The 24,428-nt window shown below is 43.5% G+C and overlaps 1 protein-coding gene across 3 annotated transcripts; it reads left to right on the top strand.

The window, feature by feature from the left end:
• Positions 1-24,298, top strand: nr1h4 (nuclear receptor subfamily 1, group H, member 4). 3 transcript variants are annotated; one of them, XM_033968337.2, is made up of 10 exons: positions 1-200; positions 1,601-1,739; positions 6,963-7,346; positions 9,828-9,968; positions 11,858-12,003; positions 12,076-12,174; positions 12,733-12,832; positions 13,352-13,498; positions 21,676-21,789; positions 22,286-24,298. In XM_033968337.2, the coding sequence occupies exons 2-10, from the start codon at positions 1,643-1,645 to the stop codon at positions 22,522-22,524; spliced, it is 1,467 nt and encodes a 488-aa protein (XP_033824228.1). In that variant the 5' UTR covers positions 1-200; positions 1,601-1,642; the 3' UTR covers positions 22,525-24,298. The 3 variants fall into 3 exon arrangements, with proteins under 3 accessions (XP_033824228.1, XP_033824229.1, XP_033824230.1); XM_033968338.2 differs by lacking the exons at positions 1-200; positions 1,601-1,739 and adding an exon at positions 4,685-4,874; XM_033968339.2 differs by lacking the exons at positions 1-200; positions 1,601-1,739 and adding an exon at positions 4,685-4,912.
• The last annotated feature ends 130 nt before the right edge of the window (positions 24,299-24,428 follow it).

Raw genomic sequence — 24,428 nt, 5'->3', positions numbered from 1 at the left:
AGGGGGCTGAATGTAATGGACAGGCTTAATTAATAACCACCGACTAGCTCTCCCTGACCCTAGCTGCTCACACATGTTCTCACTGCGTCCAAACACAGATATAGGGATACTCACTGATGGTGCTGTCACCGTGGAGATAAAAAAAATTAAACACATTTTCAACAAAACTCGGATTGTAACAGCTTAAAGGAAAACAGAAGGTAAGAGCTGTTATGTTAATTTGACACATTTTGTTGTACTTGTGTGCCAGTGTGAGATGTGTAGGTTGGTAAAGGGGGATGTGGGTTGAATCCTGGGGGAAATTACTCTATAGGTGTTATAAGTAATTAAAACAATGTGTCAGGCGTGATATAGGCTATAAGAAGTATCTCAGGTGGGTTCAAATATACAAAACAAATTACATTTAAGTTGTTAATATGGTAAATAAAATAATACACATGTATATATTTCACATAAAGACAATATGGTAAATAAAAATAATACATACGTATATATTTCACATACAGACTTACTTTCTATGGTAACAGCAGCCTACTGTTGACTTTGTCCTCAGCTTCTTGTAATTGAAGAATAATACTAGGAATTCTGCTCTGAATAAGCAGGTTATTTAGATTAAACTTACATTGTATTGTATGGCCGTGAAAGTGGGCTAGGTAATTAATGACATAATGTATGTACTGTACTTTAAAAATAAGTTGTACTTTTTAAATCAAGTTAATTTTAACATACATTTTGCACAAAGAAAGGACAGTTCTGTTAAGCCAAACACACATTTTTTACTACCCTTTATGAACATTATGTATACAATGTACCTCAATAGTATTTCTAACTAAACGTTTACAATAGTATCACATTTTATCACCCAGCCTGTAGACAGCAACTTGACCACTGTGGTCAAAGTCACCACAGCAAATTGTATAGTTTTTAATTCTGGTAAATCGGATTCAATAATGATGATGCCAGATCTACCATGTCACATGCTTTATTAAAACAAATGTTACAATGGTTTCTAAACGGTGTAAAGGCAAATTATGACCTTGTTGACATATAACCTACACCAGTGGTGGAAAGTAACAAAGTACAAGTAGAAAGTTTTACAGTGGATATATTTTCTTTTTTTACTTTTACTTCACTACATTTGAAAGCAGAATAATCAATATCACTACATTTAACAATTTCATAAATTTCAAGTAAGTATTTCAACATTTGTGTGAAATGCTTACTTTAAACAGGAACTCAAATACTTTTACTTTACTAAGTAGATTTTTTGCATGTGATACTTTTACTTGGATAACTTTTTGCCTCTACATTTTTATGTAAGTAACAAAACTGAGTCCTTCATCCACCACTGGCCTACACTGAAAAGTACTAGGACATTCTTTATTGGGTCCTGGTTTGAGCCCAGTTTAGATCAGATGTAGACTTGGTTTGGTCCTGTTATGGTCCTGGTTCATCCCGATCTAGTCCAGGATTATAAGGGCTTTGGATTTAGTCCCAGTTTAGTTCCAATTGTGATGTGGTCTACTTGCAAGTGTGTGTATGTTTGCCTAAAATGCTGTAAAATGAAGTAATTGCTTCTAATAATATGTATCTGTTACAGTATAGCAAAAGCAGGCCCTCCTGACCCACTTATAGGCTCTGAATGAATGAGTGGGTGGGCCCCGACATCAATGTGGTGGGACAACTGCAGCTCCCGCCCAGTGATGACTTCTCTCTGTCTGAGAACGCGCACCTCTTTGGTACGTATCATACCACATGACATACGATCACAGAGCATGTAGACAAAATGAATGCTACAGAGACCAAGGGTGGGTTCAATTGTCTTTTTAGTCTGAGCTTTAACCCAGTTTGAGTACAAATGTGACTTGGTTTGGTCCTGTTCTAGTCCTGGTTTAGTCCTGGTCTAGGTCAGATTCATTTTTGGTTTGTTCCCAGTTTAGTCCAGATTTTGATGTACGGTACTCCTGTCAAAGACTAGTTATAGACCTGGAGGTGGGTCCCGGGCACTGTGCCTTGCTGCTGAATAGTTTCTCTAACATCACTGAAGGATTCAGAGGACAAAGTTTCCTTTGTGGACAATAAAGTGTAGCTTAAAGGTCCTACTTTACCCAAAATTGACTCTTGTGAGCTTTAAGCCATGTTATAATAGTGTTACCTCTTCAAAAACAGACCTGGAGTTGTGTTTTGTTTCATTCACACATGTTTGAGTAACCCCAAATATTAGTCTGTGTAATCCCTCAGTCGTCCAGGTCTGATCCACAGCAAAAGATGAAGTTTAAATCTGTCAACTGGACAAATTGTTGTAGGAGTGAAGACGTTTCGCTGCTCATCCAAGCTGCTTCTTCAGTTCTGGTCAGATTACTGGTAGATACTTATATCTTATATCTATCTGAAGAGAGGGGCTAACTACACTGAAACTGTAAACAGCTATTGTCTCCAGTTTCAGCTGAAACTACGCTAACCTTAAGACCCTGCTATTGTTCTCTTTGTTTGGGTCTGAGGATGGAGTTATACATGGGGGACAGATGATGTCTAAGGCCCCCATTCCTGTTCAAGGAAGGATTCTCTTCCCTAACAAAAATAGCTTCTTTAACTCCTTCCTCTCTCAAACCAATATCTTTTCTCTGGCTCAGATCTGAACCTCTCTATCTTGAAAGGAGTGGTTAGTGTCTTTGAGATGTAGATGTACAGCAGACTGGGGACCTGAGCTGCTCTCTCCACAGTGTTGGTACATTCTCTACATTCCCCAGTGTAGCTCTCACTGCACTCTTCAATACACTGAATGGAGTAGACTACATTACATTTGTTTATGGCTCAGGGTTTTGTCCTTTGGGTGAGCCAGTTTCTGTCTTAAAGTATTTGTAGGTTTGAAAAAAAACAGGAATCTCGTACTGTCTGAAAATTCTCTGAAGTTTTTCAGACACACCTGCTGTGTAAGGAATAGTTACACTTTTCATAGCTTCAGATTTCCCCAATATTAGTCAATTTATATCTCCAAAGCTCTAAATCATCTGTTCCACCTTGTGATGTCATGAAGCAGTAGTTCAAACAGCTCCTTTTACCTTTAGTAGAGATTGACTATTCCAGGGCTGAAATCATTCAAATGATTCTAGTAAAAGTGTATGGAATTTAAAAACACAGTGGAGCGCTTCCTGTATCACCACATGACATCACAAGGTGGTTTTCTGTCCGAGAGAAGAATTCAAGCTAAATATGCAGGATTTGTGCGTTAAACATGTTTGAATGAAAGAAGTATGGCATGTTTGTGGTGAAGAAAAGACATTATAACATAGATCAGAAAACAGTGTAATATGAGCCTTTTAACAATAACCTAAGCGTGAACCAGGACACTTCACTCACACAACAATGTGCAGGTATAGTAAAATAAAATAAAATGAAGGGCTACAGCATTATTACATACAATAAGTGGCTCTGACTATTACCGGTATTATTTATATTGCAGCATAGGAAGCGTATGAACTGGATAAAAGCAGGTAAAGTGACTCATGATTCATAAGATGTGACAGTACTGCACATGATTTCTACAGGAGCATGACACACGTATAGGGCTAGCATGGTTCAGCATTTGGGGATAAATATCATAAAACAACACAATAAAAGAAGTATAAGATGAGTAATTGATAGTTATAAGTAATAACTGTCACTGCACTAGTAAACAGGAAAGAGGGTGAGGCAATGCTGAGAGTTAATCTGTATTGTTCCAGTTCAGTCATTTTTAATCCTGCCAAACATAGCTGTGTTGAGATGTAAATAGTTAATCCTGCTTGTTCATATAGAGACTCTAGGTTTATAGAGATTAGACCAGCTAATAAGGAAATAATTGAACAAAATATGATTTTGCAGCTTCAATTGACAAGGAATCTCTGGTGTTATCTATAAAATGTACTGTACGTCCAGAGTTCAAACAGGTGTAAACATTCTGCACTTTGTAATATTTATTGTACCATTGAAAGTTAGTGATTAGTCTACTGGACTATGGGGCAATTTCACCATCATCAAAGTGCTTGTGTATGGACCTGTGGAGTTTGGTGGAGATGGAAGCTGGTTAAATGTTTGTTATTAGTTAGAGAGATAACAGGTCCTGTCACTTTATCAGATTAAGTATTCGTAACATAATACTGGCTCCTTTACTCAACTGATAATTTGACAGTATTCTATTTTAGAAACACCGGTAAACCAGTAAAGTGACAAGTTATGATGCAAAACCTAAAGGTGCATTAAGAAACTTTTCTTTACATCGATTACTCCACAGTATGGCATAAAACTGTATATCTAGCGGTTATTGATGTATGTATCTAGCATGTGTTTTTATCCATTAAAGATACCTTGAAAGCATGCATGCATACACAGTTTGCCTTTCCACAGATCTGACCTGTAACTTGGCCTAGTGGTGTCTCTGGATAGTCTCCATGAAGATTGACAAGTGTAATGCAATAATGTGGAACATCCCAGGCAAAGCAATAACACAGAGACGAACAGGTGGACCATTAAACTGTTATCCCTGCACATGCTAATGCTGCCACGACAGATTAATTTCCTAAACAAATCTGACAGTAGCAGTGACTTGTACTTGAAACACGAGGTGGCTACTTGTAATAAAACACAAAAGAGATTGTCTGGTTAATATTTAGCCCATTCAACCTTTGCTCTTTCTGAGATTTCTTAAATGAGCTGAACCAAGCAGTACATTTCTTCAAATGCGGAGCCTTCATCTAGAAACGTGCTAGAAAAACAAAAAAATACCCCCTGAAAATGGAACTGGATGTTAGTTGTACGGAAAGGATTGGACCGTAGAGTACAGTGGGCCGTGGAATCCACCAAGATGGCCATGGTACAAACCAACTCACCAAGAGGTCAGTGTGAACGACGGGGAGGAGGTCTGGCATTTTAGGTAAAAATAAATAAAAAAAGCTAAAAATGGGTCTTATGGTTAGTACAGGTGTCTTGTAATGTTGTCAGTAAAAGTTAGGATTGCATGATTAATCAGAACAATCACGGCTACTCAACTATTGAATAATTGTAATAATCATTCATAATAATTGTTAACTATATGACTCTAAAACACATGCACTTTTACATCAAAGACAGTGACACTATTAACTCATAATCTCATCAATAAAATACCTTATAAAACATAAAATTTTTCTATCTAGAAGCTTTGAATGAGCAGATTTCAACCTTTATTTGGTTAAAAATGTACTTAAGACATCTCAGTGTACAATGATTGTTGACTAGTCGACTAATAAAAAAACAAAAACAACAAAAATGATTGTTAGTTGCAGCCCTAGTTGTGCCATACAACATTTAGCATTAATAGTGACACAATAGACTTCTGAAAATGTCTCCAGCTGGCATGTTCTGCTTTTGTCTAGTTGTCCCTCTTAGTCCCGGTAGTGCTTCCTGGTAGCATCTAGTTTAGCCCAATAGCAAAAACATACACAATACAATTAAAAGGCTTTTTGTCCTGACCAAGATCTGGGTTTCAAAACTAGAGAAGGCTAACCAGCTGTAGGACTACTGTAATATGATATGATGCAGGACTTTTTTTAACCATACCTTTTAATTATGGAAAAGTGCTATAGATTTCTCAGCACACAACATATTTCTTCATTCGCAGCCACTGTCTTAAGGAATTCTCTTCAAACAGTAATTGTTAATGATTTATAGTTTTATGGTCATGTTAAGTATCGCAAATCAAACCGCGTTATCTTTAACTTGGACAACATGCAACGTTTCTGTGAATGTTTTTATTGGACTATTCACAACAGCTCTGGCACAGGGCTATCGGAGTGGGGGGATAAAGGGTGCTGTTTACCCGGGGCCCGGTGCATGGATGGGCCCCTCATAAAGTCTGTACCGTAATATGCATTTTTCATTAGACAATATGTAGTGCGGGTTGCCCAAGATGATTTTTACCAATGGTCCAGAATTTTGTGCTACAGCCCTGCACTGGCATAAACAAAAATGGCTGCATCTATTGTTTTTATATGTTGTTTTGGAGAACTAAAAGACGGGCTTCAGAGATTATGGTCGTCAGTGTACTCTTTGCACTGATTTATTTCATGAATCTTTTGTTAGTCTCTATCCGTTCAGGAGTGCTGCCCCTGTGGTTAAATATTATCACAATAATGGGAAAAAGATGGCAGTTAATGCCAAGCCAAACTGTGTGTGAAATATACAAATATGTCTTTTTCCCATATAAAAAACAAACACATTTTAGTTCTTTGGGGGTGTCTTCCCGTACTTGTGATCAGTTCAGTGCATGAATGATTTACTATACACATCTGATTAACTATACACATCTGGTGTTATGTTGTTAAAACCATGTAGCTAATTTGTAACTGAGTTGTAACTGAAGTAGGGATGGGTGGTGTGAAACTATAAAGATAAGATCATTTTCTTGAGTGTATGTCATAATTTCATTTTCATCACAATTCCTGTACATAATGAAGTAGCTTTATACTTTTTTATTTAAGAATGTGATTCACTGTGATTGGTTGAATCCACCTCAGAGCATGACAAAAGCTGACCAATAAGATCATGGTAAAGCATTTTCCACCTTCAAGGCACCTTAAGTGTTTTACATCAAGGAAGCACTAACCCATTCACACACATTCATACACCAGCATACGCAGACACCAGTGATGTTTATGCCGAGACCGGGATTCGAGCCAACCAACTTTTAGGTCAGTGGAGAAATGCTCTACCTCTGAATACTGAGCAGGGAAAAGTGTTTGAGCATAAAGCAAAAAGAAATTACACAGTTTGTAGATTCAGATGACTTTTTATCACCATATCACCCAGTCCTGATTTGAAGTTATAAATCTCAAATTTCTATGTCCTAAAAGCATTTTAAAAGCTTTATTTTAGCAGCCTAAAGTGTTATACTGTTTGGCCATTTGACACATAGTAACTCCTTTGTACTATTCTCATTTCTTCAGATATTTTGGTGGACCAAGCCAGCCCTCTCCTGCAAGACTCTGACATGTTGCCGTTCAGCAGCTGCCCAAGCATGCAGTATCCATCCATGGAGCCCCACATGTCCTCTGCCCCCTCACCATACTACTCCAACCACAACTACTACCCCCAGTACAACGGGGACGACTGGTACACACACAGCACGGGGATATACGAGCTGAGAAAAGGCCCTTTGGAGGTGGGCTATGAGGCGGAGATGGAGGAGGTCTCTGCTGCTGTGCCTGTAGTGTGCAAGAGGACCAGGCACATGCAAGCAGGCCGTGTTAAAGGGGAGGAGCTGTGTGTGGTGTGTGGAGACAAGGCGTCAGGATACCACTATAATGCTCTGACATGTGAGGGCTGCAAAGGTGAGAGGGAGGGGCTATACACACCTCACAGTGCACTGTTTCTGTCTCGTTAGTGTGTAATAGAAAGGTATAGTTAGTGTCATTATGGTATTAAAGGTGAACAGCGTAACTTTTCTGGTGGATGTTACAGCACTGGCCTGCCTCCATGACACGGTGGTAGCAATTAGTACTCACACCTCACAGCAAGAAGGTCCTGGGTTAGATTCTAGGGCGCAGGGCCTTTCTGTACAGAGTGGGGGTCCTCCTCTCTGGGGCAAGGACTCGCCTGAAAAAGAGATTCTTAATCTAAGCGGGACTGTCCTGGTTAGTTCCATTAGCCCAAGTTACAGGTCAGGTCTGTAGAGAAGTGAACCTGCTCACAGTAAGAGAATAATAACTTGATAACTGGAAGATATATATACTAGCAACAACATGACAAGTATCAAAAAAGCTTAGTTGATTGTTCTGGTTTAATTAATAGGACTGATATGGGACAAAGGACATTGTGGCATCTGTATGCTTTAGTTACTAAATCTAAGAATTAGGTGTATTGTAACAGCACAGTAGTATTGTGATTAAATGTGCTACTATGAATTTCCATATCAATTTAACATACCTGTTGACCAGTTGAAAAATGAATAGTTACTTTGATCAGGGTGTGGGTCTTTTAAAATGTACTAGTCTGTTTCTCGTATATGCTTATACCGTGTTGTAAACTATACTCCTACAATTAGCTCAGGTTTAAACATGCTTTTAACCTTGAGAATACAACTAGTGTAGTGTGTGGTTTTAACTGTTACTGTTATGACCTTTACATGTTTTTATGACTGGGTGATTCCAGTCACACAGTGTGCAATAATCGCAGTTGAATCAAAATGTGAATGGAGTGTCACAATGTCCTCCACAAACAAAAAAATATCCTGTCTTATTCTGCATAAAAACCTTCTAACTTAAAACAACTGCATTATGGATTTTAGCTATCACGTAGCTGGTTAGCCTCCATGATGCCTTTGATCTCTTAATATTGGAATTTGTCTATGGGAAAAACAAAAGGAAAATTTACTTCTGGGACCAAAGCAGATGGTCACTGTTGAGCTCCATACTTCCTTTTATCAGTTCTTCTGGATGCTTTCAATTTATCATTTATCCATCCATCCATCCATCCATTTTCTTCCGCTTATCCGGGGCCGGGTCGCAGTGGCAGCAGTCTATTTATCATTTAAATCAAACTAATTCAAATGTTTTCCCAAATCATTCAGCACACAGTGTACAACTATGTGTAATTCCACTCTGGCTTTAGACAATGGTACAGTGGCCGTGTCCTGCTGTTTGACTGGCTTGGTGCAGCTGAACTCTGCTGCTGCTGTGGAGGGTCAGGTGTCCTCTCAGCTTTCTATGGTACAATGCGATGGCAATACGAGCCCGGCTACGCTCATGCATGTCTTTGGGCCTAATGTTCTATGTAGGACTGTAATAATTGTTCCATAGAAGGGGCTATTTACAATTTAAAGCTCCACTGTGTAACTTTGGTAAATCAGTGTATGGGAACTTCTGTCATTTCCAGTACATAATTGTGTCAAAGGTTCTGTCCTTGGACACAGTTCACCGTTTGGCTGCCAAAAACTGCTGAACTATTAATAGACATTCATTTAACTTGGACTTGAAATGGATTCGAGGAATATTATCTTTTTACAACTTCTTATCTAAAAGCAGATGGAACAAGGCCTGTCAGATAAAACACATTTTGATGTGTGAGACATTGCTACAGGAAATGATCACATTAAACAATAACACTGTGTAAGATTATGGATGTTATGACCTTTTGCTAGCCCAGGAAAGCCACAGAGTCTCAGGGGTGCAAAAAACAAAAGAAACTTTTGTGAGCTCACAATAACACAAAAGCATGGTGATCCCAGGAAAACTTTTTAAAAGGAAGTAATACAGATACAGTACAACAGATAGGAAGTTGTAGTAACCTTCCTGCCACCAGTTTAGCTCTATGGAGCCTGGAATTTTCCACAGTATGGTATTAATTGTATTTATCTGTTATGTATTAAATTACATGTGTTATTTTCTAAAACAAAAACTCCACAGATCTGACTTGTAACTTGGCCCAGTGGTGTCACCTGTTTGACTTCATGGAGTTAGATAGGTTTAATGCATGACTGTGGAACATTTCAGCTCATGTTTTTAGTGCATCTTAAAAAGAAGAGCTGCACTAAATAAAAAATAATACAAAATTTGGGGTTTCCTTTCTACAGATCTGACCTGTAGTTGGCCTAGTAGTGTCATTTGTTATTTAACACTTGGAGTTAAATAAGTTTAATGCCTGACTGTGGAACATTTCAGGCAAAGCTGAAATACCGGAGAGTGGCGGACCCTCTACCAAAAAGTGATGTCACTTTGCACCTTGGAAGTCAATACAGTGACTATCAGAACAAATAGCCTATATACTGTAACCCATTGTATTTATTTCTGTTGTTGTCTTCTTGGTTGTTGTAGGTTTCTTTCGCCGGAGCATCACAAAGAACGCTGTGTACAAATGTAAAAGCGGAGGTAACTGTGAAATGGACATGTACATGAGACGGAAATGCCAAGAATGTCGACTCCGGAAGTGCAAAGAGATGGGCATGCTGGCAGAATGTGAGTTTGAATGTTCCTCTATACTCCTCCTGTAGTTTAACACAAATGTCCTCTACTGATAGGGTTAAGGATGCAAAGCTAATATTGTAACTAGATATTAATTTGGACAAGCTGATACTGAAAATGTACATACAACCCAAAAATAGCATGACAAATAGTTTATTAAGAATGACAATACTACTCTAATCTTAACCCTGTAATGAAATAGTTACTAAGCCTGAATCTAATTTTAAAATTTGATGGATCAGAACAGTATAAAACCAAATCATGCATTATTATCAGTGTCATATCAAAATTGGTATGTAGAATCAAGCGTTTTCCTATTGAACGTGAGAAATTTGAGTATTGTGACGCCACTAGTCCAGAGGTGTCATCTTCCACCTTGACGTCCCTGCACTGTCACGGAGCTCTGCGTCCGCCTTATTAAAGTTCAGGGTCAAGTTTTTGTTGCAAAAATAGAAAATGTTCATACAATACCACATGCTGGATTTAGCAACCAATTAAGCAAATGAATATTAATGCCTTTCTGGGAAGTGCAGAGTAACAATACAAAAAGATAATCTACTCAAGTTAAAAGTTCTTAAAAACAAATTTCATTTTTATTAGAAGTACTGTAACATTAATTGCTTTGCTATGGACCCTCCCAGGACGACTGACAGGTTAACACAGACATCTTAGACACAGTAGCTAACTTTATATTGACATAAGAATAGTTCCTAGTTCCCCTTAGTGATCGGGAGAAGAGCTCAGTCATGGAGCTTGGAGTAAAACCGCTGCTCCTTCTTGTTGAGAGAAGTCAGCTGAGGCCGCTTTGTTTTGGATGCCTTTTGGATGCCTCTTGGACACCTCCCTGGAGAAGTTTTCCGGGCATATCCCACCAGGAGGAGATACTCAAGGAAGACTCAGGACACACTGGAGGGACTATGTTGTCTCACCCGCCTGGAACGCTAGGGAACCCCCAAAAAGAGGATTATAGGTTTGGTTATTATAGATTGAACTTAAATATAAACCTGAAATTCATCTGACAATTTTACCAGGAAAAAGATCTGCTCCACCAATTCAAATCAATTTATATTATGTTTCGTTTTATTCTTATTTGCTCAAAGGCCGTGCATGAAGATGGATAATATGTCATCTTTTGCCAGATAGAGTACAGTTGTTTTTACCATTTGTGCCTATATTACTTTTCATGCCCATCACTACAGCAGGAGGACCGGCTGGACTGTTGTTGCTCATGAATAGTGCAGTATACTTGTAATTAATATTGCACACAGGCTTGCAAGGCTCTATTTGCCAGTGTCTGCAGTTAACCACAATTACACCATAACTAGACAAACACTATTGATCCACAAGGGAAATTATTTTGGGCGCAGTCGCTCACATGTAACATTATAATCAAACAGAGCAAAAAATAGATGGTAATACAATTCAATTTCAAAATAATGTAGCAAATATACAGTTTTGAATGTACAAGTAAAATGGTGAGTTGTTGTAAAGTTGTATGGACTATAAGACAGAGGTGGGTAGTCCTCAGTTACATTTACTTGAGTACCTCTTTAAAGAAACTGTACTTTTAACAGTACTTTTCAGCAGGATAGTTTTACTCCTTCTTGAGAAATATTTATTGAAGTAATAGTACTCTTACATACACTTTATAATCTTATCTGACTAGTAGTTTTCCCAGTTTGAAGTATTGTTACTCTTACTTGAATACACTCTACTCTATCCAACCCTGGTATAAGCTTATTTGTGCCATAAGGGTGAGTTGTACAGTTGTAAGGAGTATGGTATAAATGTAGTCCTGTATCTTTCACAGTGGGAGCCGAGCTGTAGGAGCCTGTTGGAGAAGGTATCGTTATATATTACCCATAACCCATTTCTTCTTGCAGGCCTCCTCACTGAAATCCAGTGCAAATCCAAAAGGCTACGGAAAAACACAAAGTCGTCACCAGGCACAGGATCGATGGGAGAAGAGACGGAGGGGGGCGAGCAAACAGACAGTAAACAGGTCACCTCCACCACCAAACTGCTCAAGGTCTGTGCCTCAAATGGACCAAGTGATCCAGAGATATCACCAAGCTAACGCCAGACTGTGTCTCTTATCTAGGACAAAGTTGAGATCACCAAAGAACAACAAGTACTTATGCAAGCCATTTTAAAGGCTTATGAAAGACATCAAATACCCCAGGATGTCGCCAAGAGACTGGTATACCATTTTCTATTTCAATGACTTTTTACAGGTATCTCAAACTGTAGTTGTGTCCTTGAGCAAGACTTCACTTATCATTTCCTTGCAGTTGTGGTAGTTTGGAGTAGTTTGGCTGTGTTATTGGTGAGGGTTTATGAATATAGGATGGCAGCATTTCAGAACAATTCAGATGGTTTTAATAGATGCTTTTAAAGGTGCAGTATGTAACTTTTCTGGTAGAACTAATAACCATATAGAGATGTTATTGCTTTGTTCTACAATATGATATTAAACTTCTCTCAAAGGAACCAAGCAGGTCATGACATCACTCCAAGTAAGAATGTATGTTTTTGAAAGTATTTGGTTAAATGAACAAATGCAAGATAGTTGTTAATGCTATACTGTGGAGCATTCCAGGTAAAGCAATAGTATTTCCATAAAGAAAGCAGATGTTGCACAATGCACCTTTAAATTCAGCTATATTTTAACATGATATTATGACTATTATAGTGGTAATATAAACTTTACAAATGGACATGTATAGCTGTAACTGTTATTCTCCTTGTTCCATTGTAGCTTCATGACCAGTACAGTGCAGAGGAAAACTTTCTCCTCCTGACAGAGATGGCCACAAGTCAGGTCCAAGTTCTCGTTGAGTTTACAAAAAACATCCCAGGTATTCTCTCTTTATGGGTCAAAAAGGGCTGGGCGATTGATTTTATCACGATTCATGTTTTATTAGTATCTTCATGCAGTCTTTAAAGTTATCATCTGACAGTTTATGATGTATTTTTTTACCAGTAGATGGCAGATATGAGGACTCACCTGTGCTCTCTGGTCTTCTTCTGTCAGACCAAACGTGGCACACTATCAACAGAAGTAACATAGCTAGCATCTAGTGGTGATATGTGAGAATACAACAGGGGCGTGTTGGCCAACCTAATTACAGATGGTCGCTTCAAGACTATCTGCTGTTTTTGAAAGTTCACTCTTCACTGTGTTGTGTCAGTTTTTCAACATAGAGCTGCATTATAAAGGAGTGAATCACAATACCACAATACCATAATAATAATAATAATAATAATAATAATAATAACAATAATAGATGGTCCCAGGGATGAGATTATAATTAGATTTTTATCACACACACTGTCTGTTTTTACTTCAGACAAATAAAACTCCTTTGGTTTGTCAGGTTTTCTGTCGTTGGATCATGAGGATCAGATAGCTCTGTTGAAGGGCTCAGCTGTGGAAGCCATGTTTCTGCGCTCGGCCCAGGTCTTCAATCGGAAGACACCTGCTGGCCACACAGAGGTACTGGAGGAGCGCATTCGCAAGAGTGGTACGTTTTGCAAGTTTGAAGCCATATTATTTTCAAAACCTTTCCCACTCTACTTAGAGAAGTGTAAATGTGTATGAACCCCTGTGTGGATCCATGTGTTGTACGTTGTGGGGACGATACATGCTGAGTTTGCTTGTTTTGTAAAATGTAAATACGATAGACTTAGAAAATATTAAAAATATGTTTTTCAAACTCTGGTGCTTGTACCACTGGTGAGGCACGCGAGGTCCTCTACAGTTCTAATATTTACTTACATTTATCCACTTTTTGGGTGCTCTCTTATATATCTATTATTATATCTTTGTGGAAACTACAGTAACAATGATGTATTCCCATTTTAGGCCTTGTTTAGCCCTAGTTTATCCCTAGAATAGTCCTGTTATAGACCTGGTTTACTACTTGGAAAGCCAAATCTTTTTGTTGGTGGTTCTTGGAGTGAAAACTTTGAGAACTGCTGTTTTAATCTAAAGGTGAAAGTCACATTTTCTGTTTTCTGCTTGAAATTAAATCAGTCAGTCAATCAATGAACCTCTGAACACATCCAACAGCATTTTATATTACGGTCTTTTAGTTTTTGTCTGTGCTTCAGCCCCATCAGAAGTTTTGACAGACAGTCTCGTGGTCCTCCCTACAGCCAGTGAGATCCTCCACAAATTATTCATGTGGGTGATTTCTGTGATGTAGGGAGGAGCCGAGCAACGACCTGCTGATCTCTGGACAGGTTTAAGTTACACTGTCTCCTGTTTCAGCCGACTGGCCATTTACGAGGAAATGCCCTTAGGCTTAATCATATACATTAGTTTATTAAAGAGGCACTATGTGTCGTAACGGTGCGGATAGGACCAAAGGATGCAGACCAGAGCAGTTTTAACAGTGTTTATTTACAGCGGTGAAAATGCAGTCTTTAAACAAGTCACAAGAGCAGGTACAGGAACCGGGGAGCGGGAGACGGGTCAGGCGGGTGCGGTGCAGGTAGAGGCGGGCAGGACAGGACCAGGACGGGGATAGAAGCAGGTGCGGTACCAGGGCGGGCGGAGCAGACGAAGACCAGAGCGGGGAGCGGGTGACAAACCAGAGACCAGGACCGGACAGGAGACGAGACGAGCAGGAGACGAGACGAGCAGGAGACGAGACGAGCAGGAGACGAGACGAGCTGGGGACGAGACGAGCAGGAGACGAGACGAGCAGGAGACAAGACGAGCTGGAAGCGATACCGGGACTGGAACGTGGCGGCAGGAGCTGGGCGAGTAGAGGCAGGAATCTGGAGGGTGCATAAATCCAAATGAGCATTTGCAGGAAAGTACCATATAACAAAGCTTAGCAAGAAACATTCACGTTTTACACGCGGACGGTCTGGCACCGAGTGTAGACTGCCAAGCCTTCTTGTACTCAGCAGCAGGTGGTGGTGATTAGGCTGATGCACCCCAGGTGTGCACGGGAGGAGTCAGGCACTCCACCCAGCTCCAGACACACAGGTAGGGGAGGGGGAGAGAGCACGGGAGGACAGGGAAACTGACATCATGACAGTACCCCCCCCCTAAGGTCCACCTCCTGGTGGACCCCCAGGCTTGTCAGGATGAGCGCGGTGGAAGTCTCTCACCATGTCGGGGTCCAGAATGCGTGCCCTGGGCACCCAGGATCGCTCCTCCGGACCGTAACCCTCCCAATCGACGAGGTACTGGAGGCCCCTACCACGGCGACGAACGTCAATCAGGCGGCGGACGGTGAACGCCGGGTGGCCGTCAATGACTCGGGCGGGCGGTGGGGGATCGGCCGGAGGGCACAGGTCGCTGGTCCGGACTGGTTTAACCTGGGAGACGTGAAAGGTCGGATGAATCCGGAGAGACGGGGGTAACTGGAGGCGCACCGCCGATGGATTTATGATCCTCATGATCTTAAACGGTCCCAGGAATCGGGGGGACAGCTTACGGGAGTCCGTCTTCAGCGGGACCGTCTTGGCGGAGAGCCAAACCATCTGGCCAGGTTGGTATACGGGCGCCGGGACACGGTGGCGATCGGCCGTCGCCTTAGTGCGCGCTCCAGCCCGAAGAAGGGCCGCCCTGGCCTTCTTCCAGATCCGGCGACAGCGCTGGAGATGGCGCTGAACCGACGGGACGGCGAGGTCCCTCTCCTCCGTGGGAAAGAGAGGGGGTTGATATCCCAGCGATGCCTCGAAGGGGGACATACCAGTGGCGGAACTCACGAGGGAGTTGTGAGCATACTCTATCCAGGGCAGGTGAGTACTCCAGGTCGCGGGGTTGGCGGAGGCTGTGCACCGTAGGGCCGACTCCAGGTCTTGGTTGGCCCGCTCCGTCTGCCCATTAGATTGTGGATGGAACCCGGACGTGAGGCTAACCGTGGCCCCCAAACCGTCGCAGAAAGACCGCCATACCTGAGAGGTGAATTGGGTCCCTCTGTCGGACACGATGTCCACCGGGATGCCGTGGAGTCGGAAGACATGACTGGTCAGCTGGTCGGCAGTTTCTTTGGCTGTGGGGAGCTTAGGCAGGGCAACGAAATGGGCGGCCTTGGAGAAGCGGTCCACAATGGTGAGAACCACCGTGTTCCCCTGGGAAGGGGGAAGGCCCGTCACGAAGTCCAAGGCGATGTGGGACCAAGGGCGACGAGGAACTGGGAGAGGATGCAAGAGACCAGAAGGGGGTGAGTGGGAGGCCTTGGCCCGAGCACATACCTGGCAGGCGGCGACATAAGCCCGGGTGTCTGTGTCCATCGTGGGCCACCAGAAGCGTCTCCTGAGGAGGGAGAGAGAGCGACCGGCACCAGGATGGCAGGCGAAACGGGAGGCATGGACCCACTGGAGCACCTGAGACCGGACAGAATCGGGAACAAACAGTTTACCTGGAGGGCCGTTACCTGGGTCGGGGTCGTTGGTCTGGGCCTCTCGGACGGTGTCCTCGATATCCCAATGGACCGCGGCCACCACACACGAGGAGGGAATAATTGTTTCTGCGGTGACCGGGCTATCCTCCAGGGCGAACTGGCGGGAGAGGGCATCGGGTTTGACGTTCCGAGATCCGGGGCGGTAGGTGAGGAGAAAGTTGAAGCGGCTGAAGAAGAGGGACCAACGAGCTTGACGGGGATTGAGGCGCCTGGCGGACTGGATGTACTCCAAGTTTTTATGGTCGGTCCAGACGATGAATGGTTGCTCCGCCCCTTCGAGCCAGTGGCGCCACTCCTCCAAGGCCAGCTTTACGGCAAGGAGCTCCCGATCCCCCACGTCATAATTGACCTCGGCCGAGGACAATCGCCGGGAAAAGAAGGCGCAGGGACAGAGGCGGTTGTGGGGGTCGAACCTCTGCGAAAGCACGGCCCCCACTCCCGAGTCGGAGGCGTCGACCTCCACGATGAATTGCCGTGAAGGGTCGGGCTGGTGCAGGATGGGAGCGGAGGTAAATAGTCTCTTAAGCTTCTCGAAGGCTGTCTGCGCCTCAGGAGACCAGGCAAACGGCAAAGCAGGAGAGGTGAGTTTAGTTAAGGGCGAGATAACCCTACTAAAATCCCGGATGAAACGTCTATAAAAATTGGCAAAGCCGATAAATCTCTGGAGCTGTCTCCGGCTGGTAGGAACGGGCCACTCAGTGACAGCCTGGATCTTTTCAGGGTCAGCTCTTACTTGGCCCCGCCCCACAATGAAGCCCAAAAAGCTGACCTCCTCTGCGTGAAACTCGCATTTCTCAGCTTTCACGAACAGTTTATTCTCGAGGAGGCGCTGGAGAACCTGGCGAACGTGCTGATGATGCTCCTGGGGGGACCGCGAGAAAATCAAGATGTCATCCAAGTAAACAAAGACGAATCGGTTAAGGAAATCACGGAGCACATCGTTGATGAGGGCTTGGAATACGGCAGGGGCGTTGGTGAGACCGAAGGGCATAACCAAGTATTCGAAATGTCCCAGGGGTGTCTTGAAGGCCGTCTTCCATTCGTCTCCCTCCCTGATGCGCACCAGGTGGTACGCATTCCGCAAATCCAACTTTGAGAAGATGGTCGCACCGTGGAGGGGCGTAAATGCCGAGTCCAGTAAGGGAAGCGGGTATTTATTCTTTACAGTTATATTGTTCAGACCCCGGTAATCAATGCAAGGCCGCAGGGATTTGTCCTTCTTAGCCACAAAGAAGAACCCCGCTCCCACGGGTGAAGTGGACGGGCGGATGATTCCGGCAGCCAGGGACCCACGGATATAGTCCTCCATTGACTCGCGTTCAGGTTTAGACAGGTTATATAGCCTGCTAGATGGTAGTGGGGCACCCGGCAGGAGGTCAATGGCGCAGTCATATGGACGGTGGGGCGGTAAAGAGAGGGCCTTGCTCTTGCTAAAAACCTCCCCCAGGTCGTGATATTCAGCAGGCACCGAGGACAGATTGGGGGTGTCTGGGGACGGATCAGCGACAGGAACGGACCTCCCGGCCGGAGGGAGGGCGGACCGAAGGCACTTGGCGTGGCAATCGGGACTCCAGCCCGAAACTCCGCCCCTGGCCCAATCGAAAACAGGGTTGTGGGCGCGTAGCCAGGGGTAACCAAGGACCAGAGGAGAAGCGGAGGAGGACAGGACATGAAACTGACGGTTCTCTTGGTGGTTGCCGGACAGAATCACGGTGACAGGTTCTGTGATGTGAGTGATGTGCCCCAGAAAACGTCCATTGAGCCCCTGGGCATTTAAGGGGCGTTCGAGGGGCTCCAGGTAGACCCCGAGCTGCTCCGCGACTTGGGCATCAATAAAGTCCCTCTCAGCCCCGGAGTCGATAAGGGCAGAAACGCATAAGGTCTCTGTGCGAACGCACAGGGTGGCGCTGAGCCGCAGTCTATTAGAAGAGTCCAGGATGTGTTGCTCGCCCACCAGTACTCCCAGTGCTACTGGTGGGCCCCCCCTTTTGGCCGAACTGGGCAAGTGACCACATAATGTCCGCGCTCACCGCAGTAGAGGCAAGCCCCGGCCAGACGACGCCTCCGTTGACGCTCCTCGGCCGACACAAGGGTCCTGTCGAGTTGCATGGGCTCATCCGGCGGGGGCGGGGCAGCGCGTGGCTCCGGCGGGACCGGTGACCGGCGTCTCTCTCGGCGACGAGCCCGTAGGCGGTTGTCTATACGGTGAGTGAGGGAGATGAGGGTCCGCAGGTCGGGGGGTTCGTCCCGGGAAACCAATTCATCTTTCAAAGTCTCGTTCAGGCCCCGCACAAACACAGCCCGCAGCGCGCTGTCCGTCCAGTCCAGCTCCGCCGCATGTGTCCAGAATTCAATGGAATAATCCGCTACCGTCCTGGAGCCCTGGCTGAGAGTCAATAACCGGGAGGCAGCATTGTCCTGGTAGTGCGGGTGGTCAAACACCAGCTTAAACGTGGACACAAATTCATTAAAATCCAGGCTATCCACAGACGTCTTCATTAGGCGCGCCTCTGCCCACTGGAGAGCTCTGCCCCGGAGTAATCCACATATATATCGGATCTTGGTGGCCCCCGAGCTGAAACGAGAAGGGCATTGCTGGAACATGAACTCGCACTGGAACAGGAATCCGCGACAAAGGTGAGGTTGTCCAGCATACGGCTCCGGATCCGTGCCTCTCGGCTCCGGGAGGCGTGGCGGCGCTCCGGCTGCAGCAGGCGGGGTGACGAGGAGCGCGGCCACCTGGTGGTTAAGCTGTGCCACCTGCTGGGACAATGTCTGATTTAGCTCCAATAGAGTCCGAATGGATTGTTCATGCTGACCCAGCACCGCCTCGGGGTGAGAGTGCGTGAGGCGGCGCGTCTGGTCCGGATCTGAGCCTGCTTGGTCCATTCTGGCCAGACCGTTCTGTCGTAACGGTGCGGATAGGACCAAAGGATGCAGACCAGAGCAGTTTTAACAGTGTTTATTTACAGCGGTGAAAATGCAGTCTTTAAACAAGTCACAAGAGCAGGTACAGGAACCGGGGAGCGGGAGACGGGTCAGGCGGGTGCGGTGCAGGTAGAGGCGGGCAGGACAGGACCAGGACGGGGATAGAAGCAGGTGCGGTACCAGGGCGGGCGGAGCAGACGAAGACCAGAGCGGGGAGCGGGTGACAAACCAGAGACCAGGACCGGACAGGAGACGAGACGAGCAGGAGACGAGACGAGCAGGAGACGAGACGAGCAGGAGACGAGACGAGCTGGGGACGAGACGAGCAGGAGACGAGACGAGCAGGAGACAAGACGAGCTGGAAGCGATACCGGGACTGGAACGTGGCGGCAGGAGCTGGGCGAGTAGAGGCAGGAATCTGGAGGGTGCATAAATCCAAATGAGCATTTGCAGGAAAGTACCATATAACAAAGCTTAGCAAGAAACATTCACGTTTTACACGCGGACGGTCTGGCACCGAGTGTAGACTGCCAAGCCTTCTTGTACTCAGCAGCAGGTGGTGGTGATTAGGCTGATGCACCCCAGGTGTGCACGGGAGGAGTCAGGCACTCCACCCAGCTCCAGACACACAGGTAGGGGAGGGGGAGAGAGCACGGGAGGACAGGGAAACTGACATCATGACACTATGGAACTTCTGCTGGAGGTGTGCCTCAGGCTTGTCTCCATGGAGATATTATTTCATATAAGCCACAGTATGGCGTCTATCTGTGTAAAAACAAGCAGATGTTGCCACCAGACAAAGTTACAGGTCAGATCTGTGGAGAGGCAAGTCTACTCACATCAGACTTATAATCTTATAATGATGACAGAAAGCCACATTTGTCTCAGGCTCTCCCTGAGTACCAAGCAAATATATCTGTATACTATAGCTGTATATTTTCAGTTATTTTCTTTGTTATATTTTCTTCTTTTAATAATTGTCCGATTTCCTCCAAAACATCCTTAAGGATGTAAAATATACTACAAAGAGGCTGAAATAAGCCTAGATTGTGTAATCTCTCATATCAAATAGGCCCAATATTCCATTACACATTGTATTAAACTCTGTACCTCAGGTTGGGAAACACTGTCTTGGAGCTCGGCCATATGACTTTCCATTGGTTTACCTTCATGTTTATGTATGTGGTTGTCATTATGTCACTCAGGCGGGACAGTTGTGTGACAGAGTGTGTGTGTGTGTGTGTGTGTGTGTATGTGTGTGTGCACATGTAGGTGTGTGTGTGTCTGTGTGTATGCGGGTGTGTGGGGGTGTGTGTGTGTGTGTGTGTGTGTGTGTGGGGGGGGGGGGGGGGGGGGGGGGGGGGGGTTGGCTGGTCCCTGGGCGCTGCTCTGTTTTGAATGGGATAAAAATATATTCTCACCAAAGGCCAGTCTTCTGTCTGAGGAAGCCATTGTTTCTTATCACAACATCATGAGAGCTTTTATCCAGCCCTCTCCCCCTGAGCTGCACTGGCATTTTTGAAGCTATGATGATGCTTCCCATGCAGACAGCCACCCCTCTGAACTCAAAACTGAACCAAAAATATGTATACCCATTATTTCAAGTATATTTTAGATTATTTCTATGCAAGTCTATTCTTTTTTCTGTCGAATTTGAGAATATTCTGCAGTAGGGCTAAATCATATTGGACAACCATTGCAATTGGGATTTAGTAACAGGTTTCATTAGTAACACTTTATAATAACTATAGTTTAATTAGCCTTAATAAAGCATGGACCTCTGCATGAACTGTGTGTTTATTATGAAAGGCTAGTCTCGACATAAACATCATTGGTAGAGCGGTCAGATCCACTGACCACAGTTTGGCAGTGCAATTCCAACTCCCACAGGTAAATGCTGTTATTGTGTCCTTGGGCAAGACACTTAATCAATCTTATCATTCAGCCTTATTGTCTGTGTACACTGGTGTATGAATGTGTGTGAATGGATGAGTGATGGAAAAGTGTTCCATAAAAATCTGACCATTTACCATTTACTGCTAGACTAATACAAGATTCACATGTATTTCAAAACATGTTTGTGCAGGTAAACTATTAAGACCCCATGGAGATGAGATATTTAGTTGTTTGCAGAGGAAGCGCTGTTACTTAAATAAATACAGTCCAATTGTGATTTTATTATAATGCAGCCCTGTTCTCCATGTGCTAATGTGTGATTTAGCTGTATATTTCAGTCTGCATTTGCTCTAGACTAACTGTCCAGGCTCAAAGTGCAGTCTTATGTAAGAAAGACATTATATTTATGTTAGAAGAAATGCCACTCAAACCCTCTTCTCCATCTTCTCTAGGTATATCAGAGGAGTTCATCAAACCAATGTTCAACTTTTACAAAAGTATAGGAGAACTGCTCATGTCTCCAGAGGAACAGGCACTCCTCACGGCTGTAACTATCTTAACACCAGGTATGTGTGTGTAAACGGACATTTTGGTTTGAGCTCATTTTTCCAAAAGCCAATAGGTCATGCGCTCATATTGTTCAGATGAGTTAAAACCAAAAAGGATCTTTGAAGTAAATTACCCTAAACCAAAATGAATTCCAAAATGTGTTATTATTGAACAAATTGAATTAAACCTAATGCAATGTTTTGGTAATATAATGTGACCGCTTTTTAGTGAAGTTTGCAAGTTGATAATCAGTCTGACTGCAGGGGTAAAGGAATAATGCAATGGAGTAACTATATGCAATGTAATACCACACAGATGATTAAAGAATACTGATATAAAGACTATTTAAAACTACCTGGGGAATGTCCAACTTACTACTATTTATGTATTTTTTTCCTGTATTGCTCAAAGGAGAATGTAGTTTTGATAGTAGTTTTAGCATTGATTTGAATCTTTTCATTTTCAGTGGCTAAAATGTAACACCTAATGTAACATCTTATTGTGCCATTACAGACAGGCCGTACGTGAAGGACCACGCAGCGGTGGAGAGGTTGCAGGAGCCCATGTTGGAGGTGCTAAAGAAGCTGTGCACCCTTCATCATCCTCACGAGCCCCAGTACTTTGCACGTTTACTGGGACGCCTCACAGAGCTCCGTAGCCTCAACCACTACCACGCAGAGATCATTACGTCCTGGAGAGTGAATGATCACAAGTTTACACCCCTGCTCTGTGAGATCTGGGATGTGCAGTGACTTTCCAAAGCCCCATTCACACATGCAGCCTGACCCAGGCAATGACCTGTATTTTTCCAGAACAGTGTCATAAGTGAACAGAATGGATTTCCCTGCATTTTTGACCCAACAATTCCCCGTAAATTACCAGTAATATGCAGGGAAGGTTTATGTGTGAATAAAGCCAGAAAATTGCCAGTACTTCTGCTTGGTTTCCTTGGTTACAAACGTGGTTTCCTTGGTTACAAGTTTGGTTTTCTACTTACTCTGCGTGGTTATGTTACGTTTTCATCCAGTCTAAATGATGCAGAAGCACGTTGCTGTGCGAGAGTGCAGAGGCAAATGACAGGTTAAAGCAAAGGTAAAGGCCCTGTACCCGTATTTGAGCTCAATTTGTGCTCCACTACATATATATTGTTTAAGCAGCTCTTGATGTCAAGTATGTCTTATCTGCTTCTAATTATAAAGCATTTTATTGTCAGATAATCAGGAAGTGCACGGTTAGCTTATTGTCAGCATTACAAAACTCCGCTCTGGCCTCTGAAAGTTGTGAAAAGCACTTATAAATTCATCACAGTGAATAATTACAATGCTCTGAATGTATTAAGTAAGTGAGGTTACACTTTGGACAACTGCAAAGCATTTAAAATGAACTAGTTCTGTTTTTCATGTTTTTAATGCTCCTTTCATGTGGTCCTTGGGAACCCGGGATTCCAAGGTGAGATGTCAGGGTTCAGACTTATTTACATTCATGTGTTTTTATCTCAGAATATCTGGATTTTGATGTCACCATCAATAAAAGAGCTTAAAGAGCTAACCAGAAAGAGTTGATGCTGCTAGCCTTCTAAACGGTTATTTGTTTACTTTATATTGGTAATTAATTAAACTGTTCTTTCTTGTGCAGTTTTCATTGCTCATAATGCTCAATATGAATGACTGACAGTTAACCCCTAAATGTAATCACATTTAGTCAAAGAGCTCAAATGTGTTTGGCAAATCATCACATTTTGGTTCATCTGCACAGAGCAGGTAACGTGGAGGTGCAGAGGTCAAGCAGAAGGTTTTGACCCGAGTTCCTGGGTTGTTTTTCTGACCTGTGCAGCAAATGAGCTACAGTGTTTTTAAGTGTGAACACAGCAGACCCCGCAATTTTCTGGGACTGAAAGCATTGGTGAACGCATTGCTGAGCATTCTGGCATCTTGTACCAAGCAATTTTCTGGGAACTATGTGTGAATGGGGCTTAACATATTTATAGTGGAGCTGATTCTGTCTTTCTTGACAGTGTACTAAGTCAAATATTAGAATTTGTGCAGTTGGTAGAATGGCATCCAAGTGAGCTTTGGTCTAATGGACTTTGTCAGACACTGGTGTACTCTGAACCTAAAGTCAACATTGTCCCACATTGCACATCCTCCCAGAGAGTACAAAACCTGTCCCACACTACATGTCCTCCCAGAGAGTACAAAACACTGTCCCACACTACAAGTCCTCCCAGAGAGTACAAAACCTGTCCCACACTACATGTCCTCCCAGAGAGTACAAAACACTGTCCCACACTACATGTCCTCCCAGAGAGTACAAAACACTGGACTTTGTTTGAGCTAAATAAAATAATTTTGTTGTGTGTTTTAAGAGTTTTGAGAACCTATCTCTATGAATAAAATTGATATGTCATTAACGAGAAAAATAATTAACAATACCTGTGCTCCAATTCACAATGTATATGTACAGTGGTGGACTAATACAATTATGAACACATTTTATTTATTAAAATATGGCATGAAAAACACAAAAGCTTCACTGTATAAATTCAGTATAAAAATTATTTTTACTAACATGACTAAAACTGGCACTCTTATTTTCACTGGCACTATTCTTGAATGCATAAAACTATAACTATATTTATATTAACTATATTTTATAG

Source organism: Periophthalmus magnuspinnatus, chromosome 6, assembly GCF_009829125.3.
Source record: "Periophthalmus magnuspinnatus isolate fPerMag1 chromosome 6, fPerMag1.2.pri, whole genome shotgun sequence".
NCBI classification, from domain to species: Eukaryota; Metazoa; Chordata; class Actinopteri; order Gobiiformes; family Gobiidae; genus Periophthalmus; species Periophthalmus magnuspinnatus.
The sequence above is the reverse complement of the archived record's forward strand: the minus strand, read 5'-3'. Positions and strand labels throughout refer to the sequence as shown.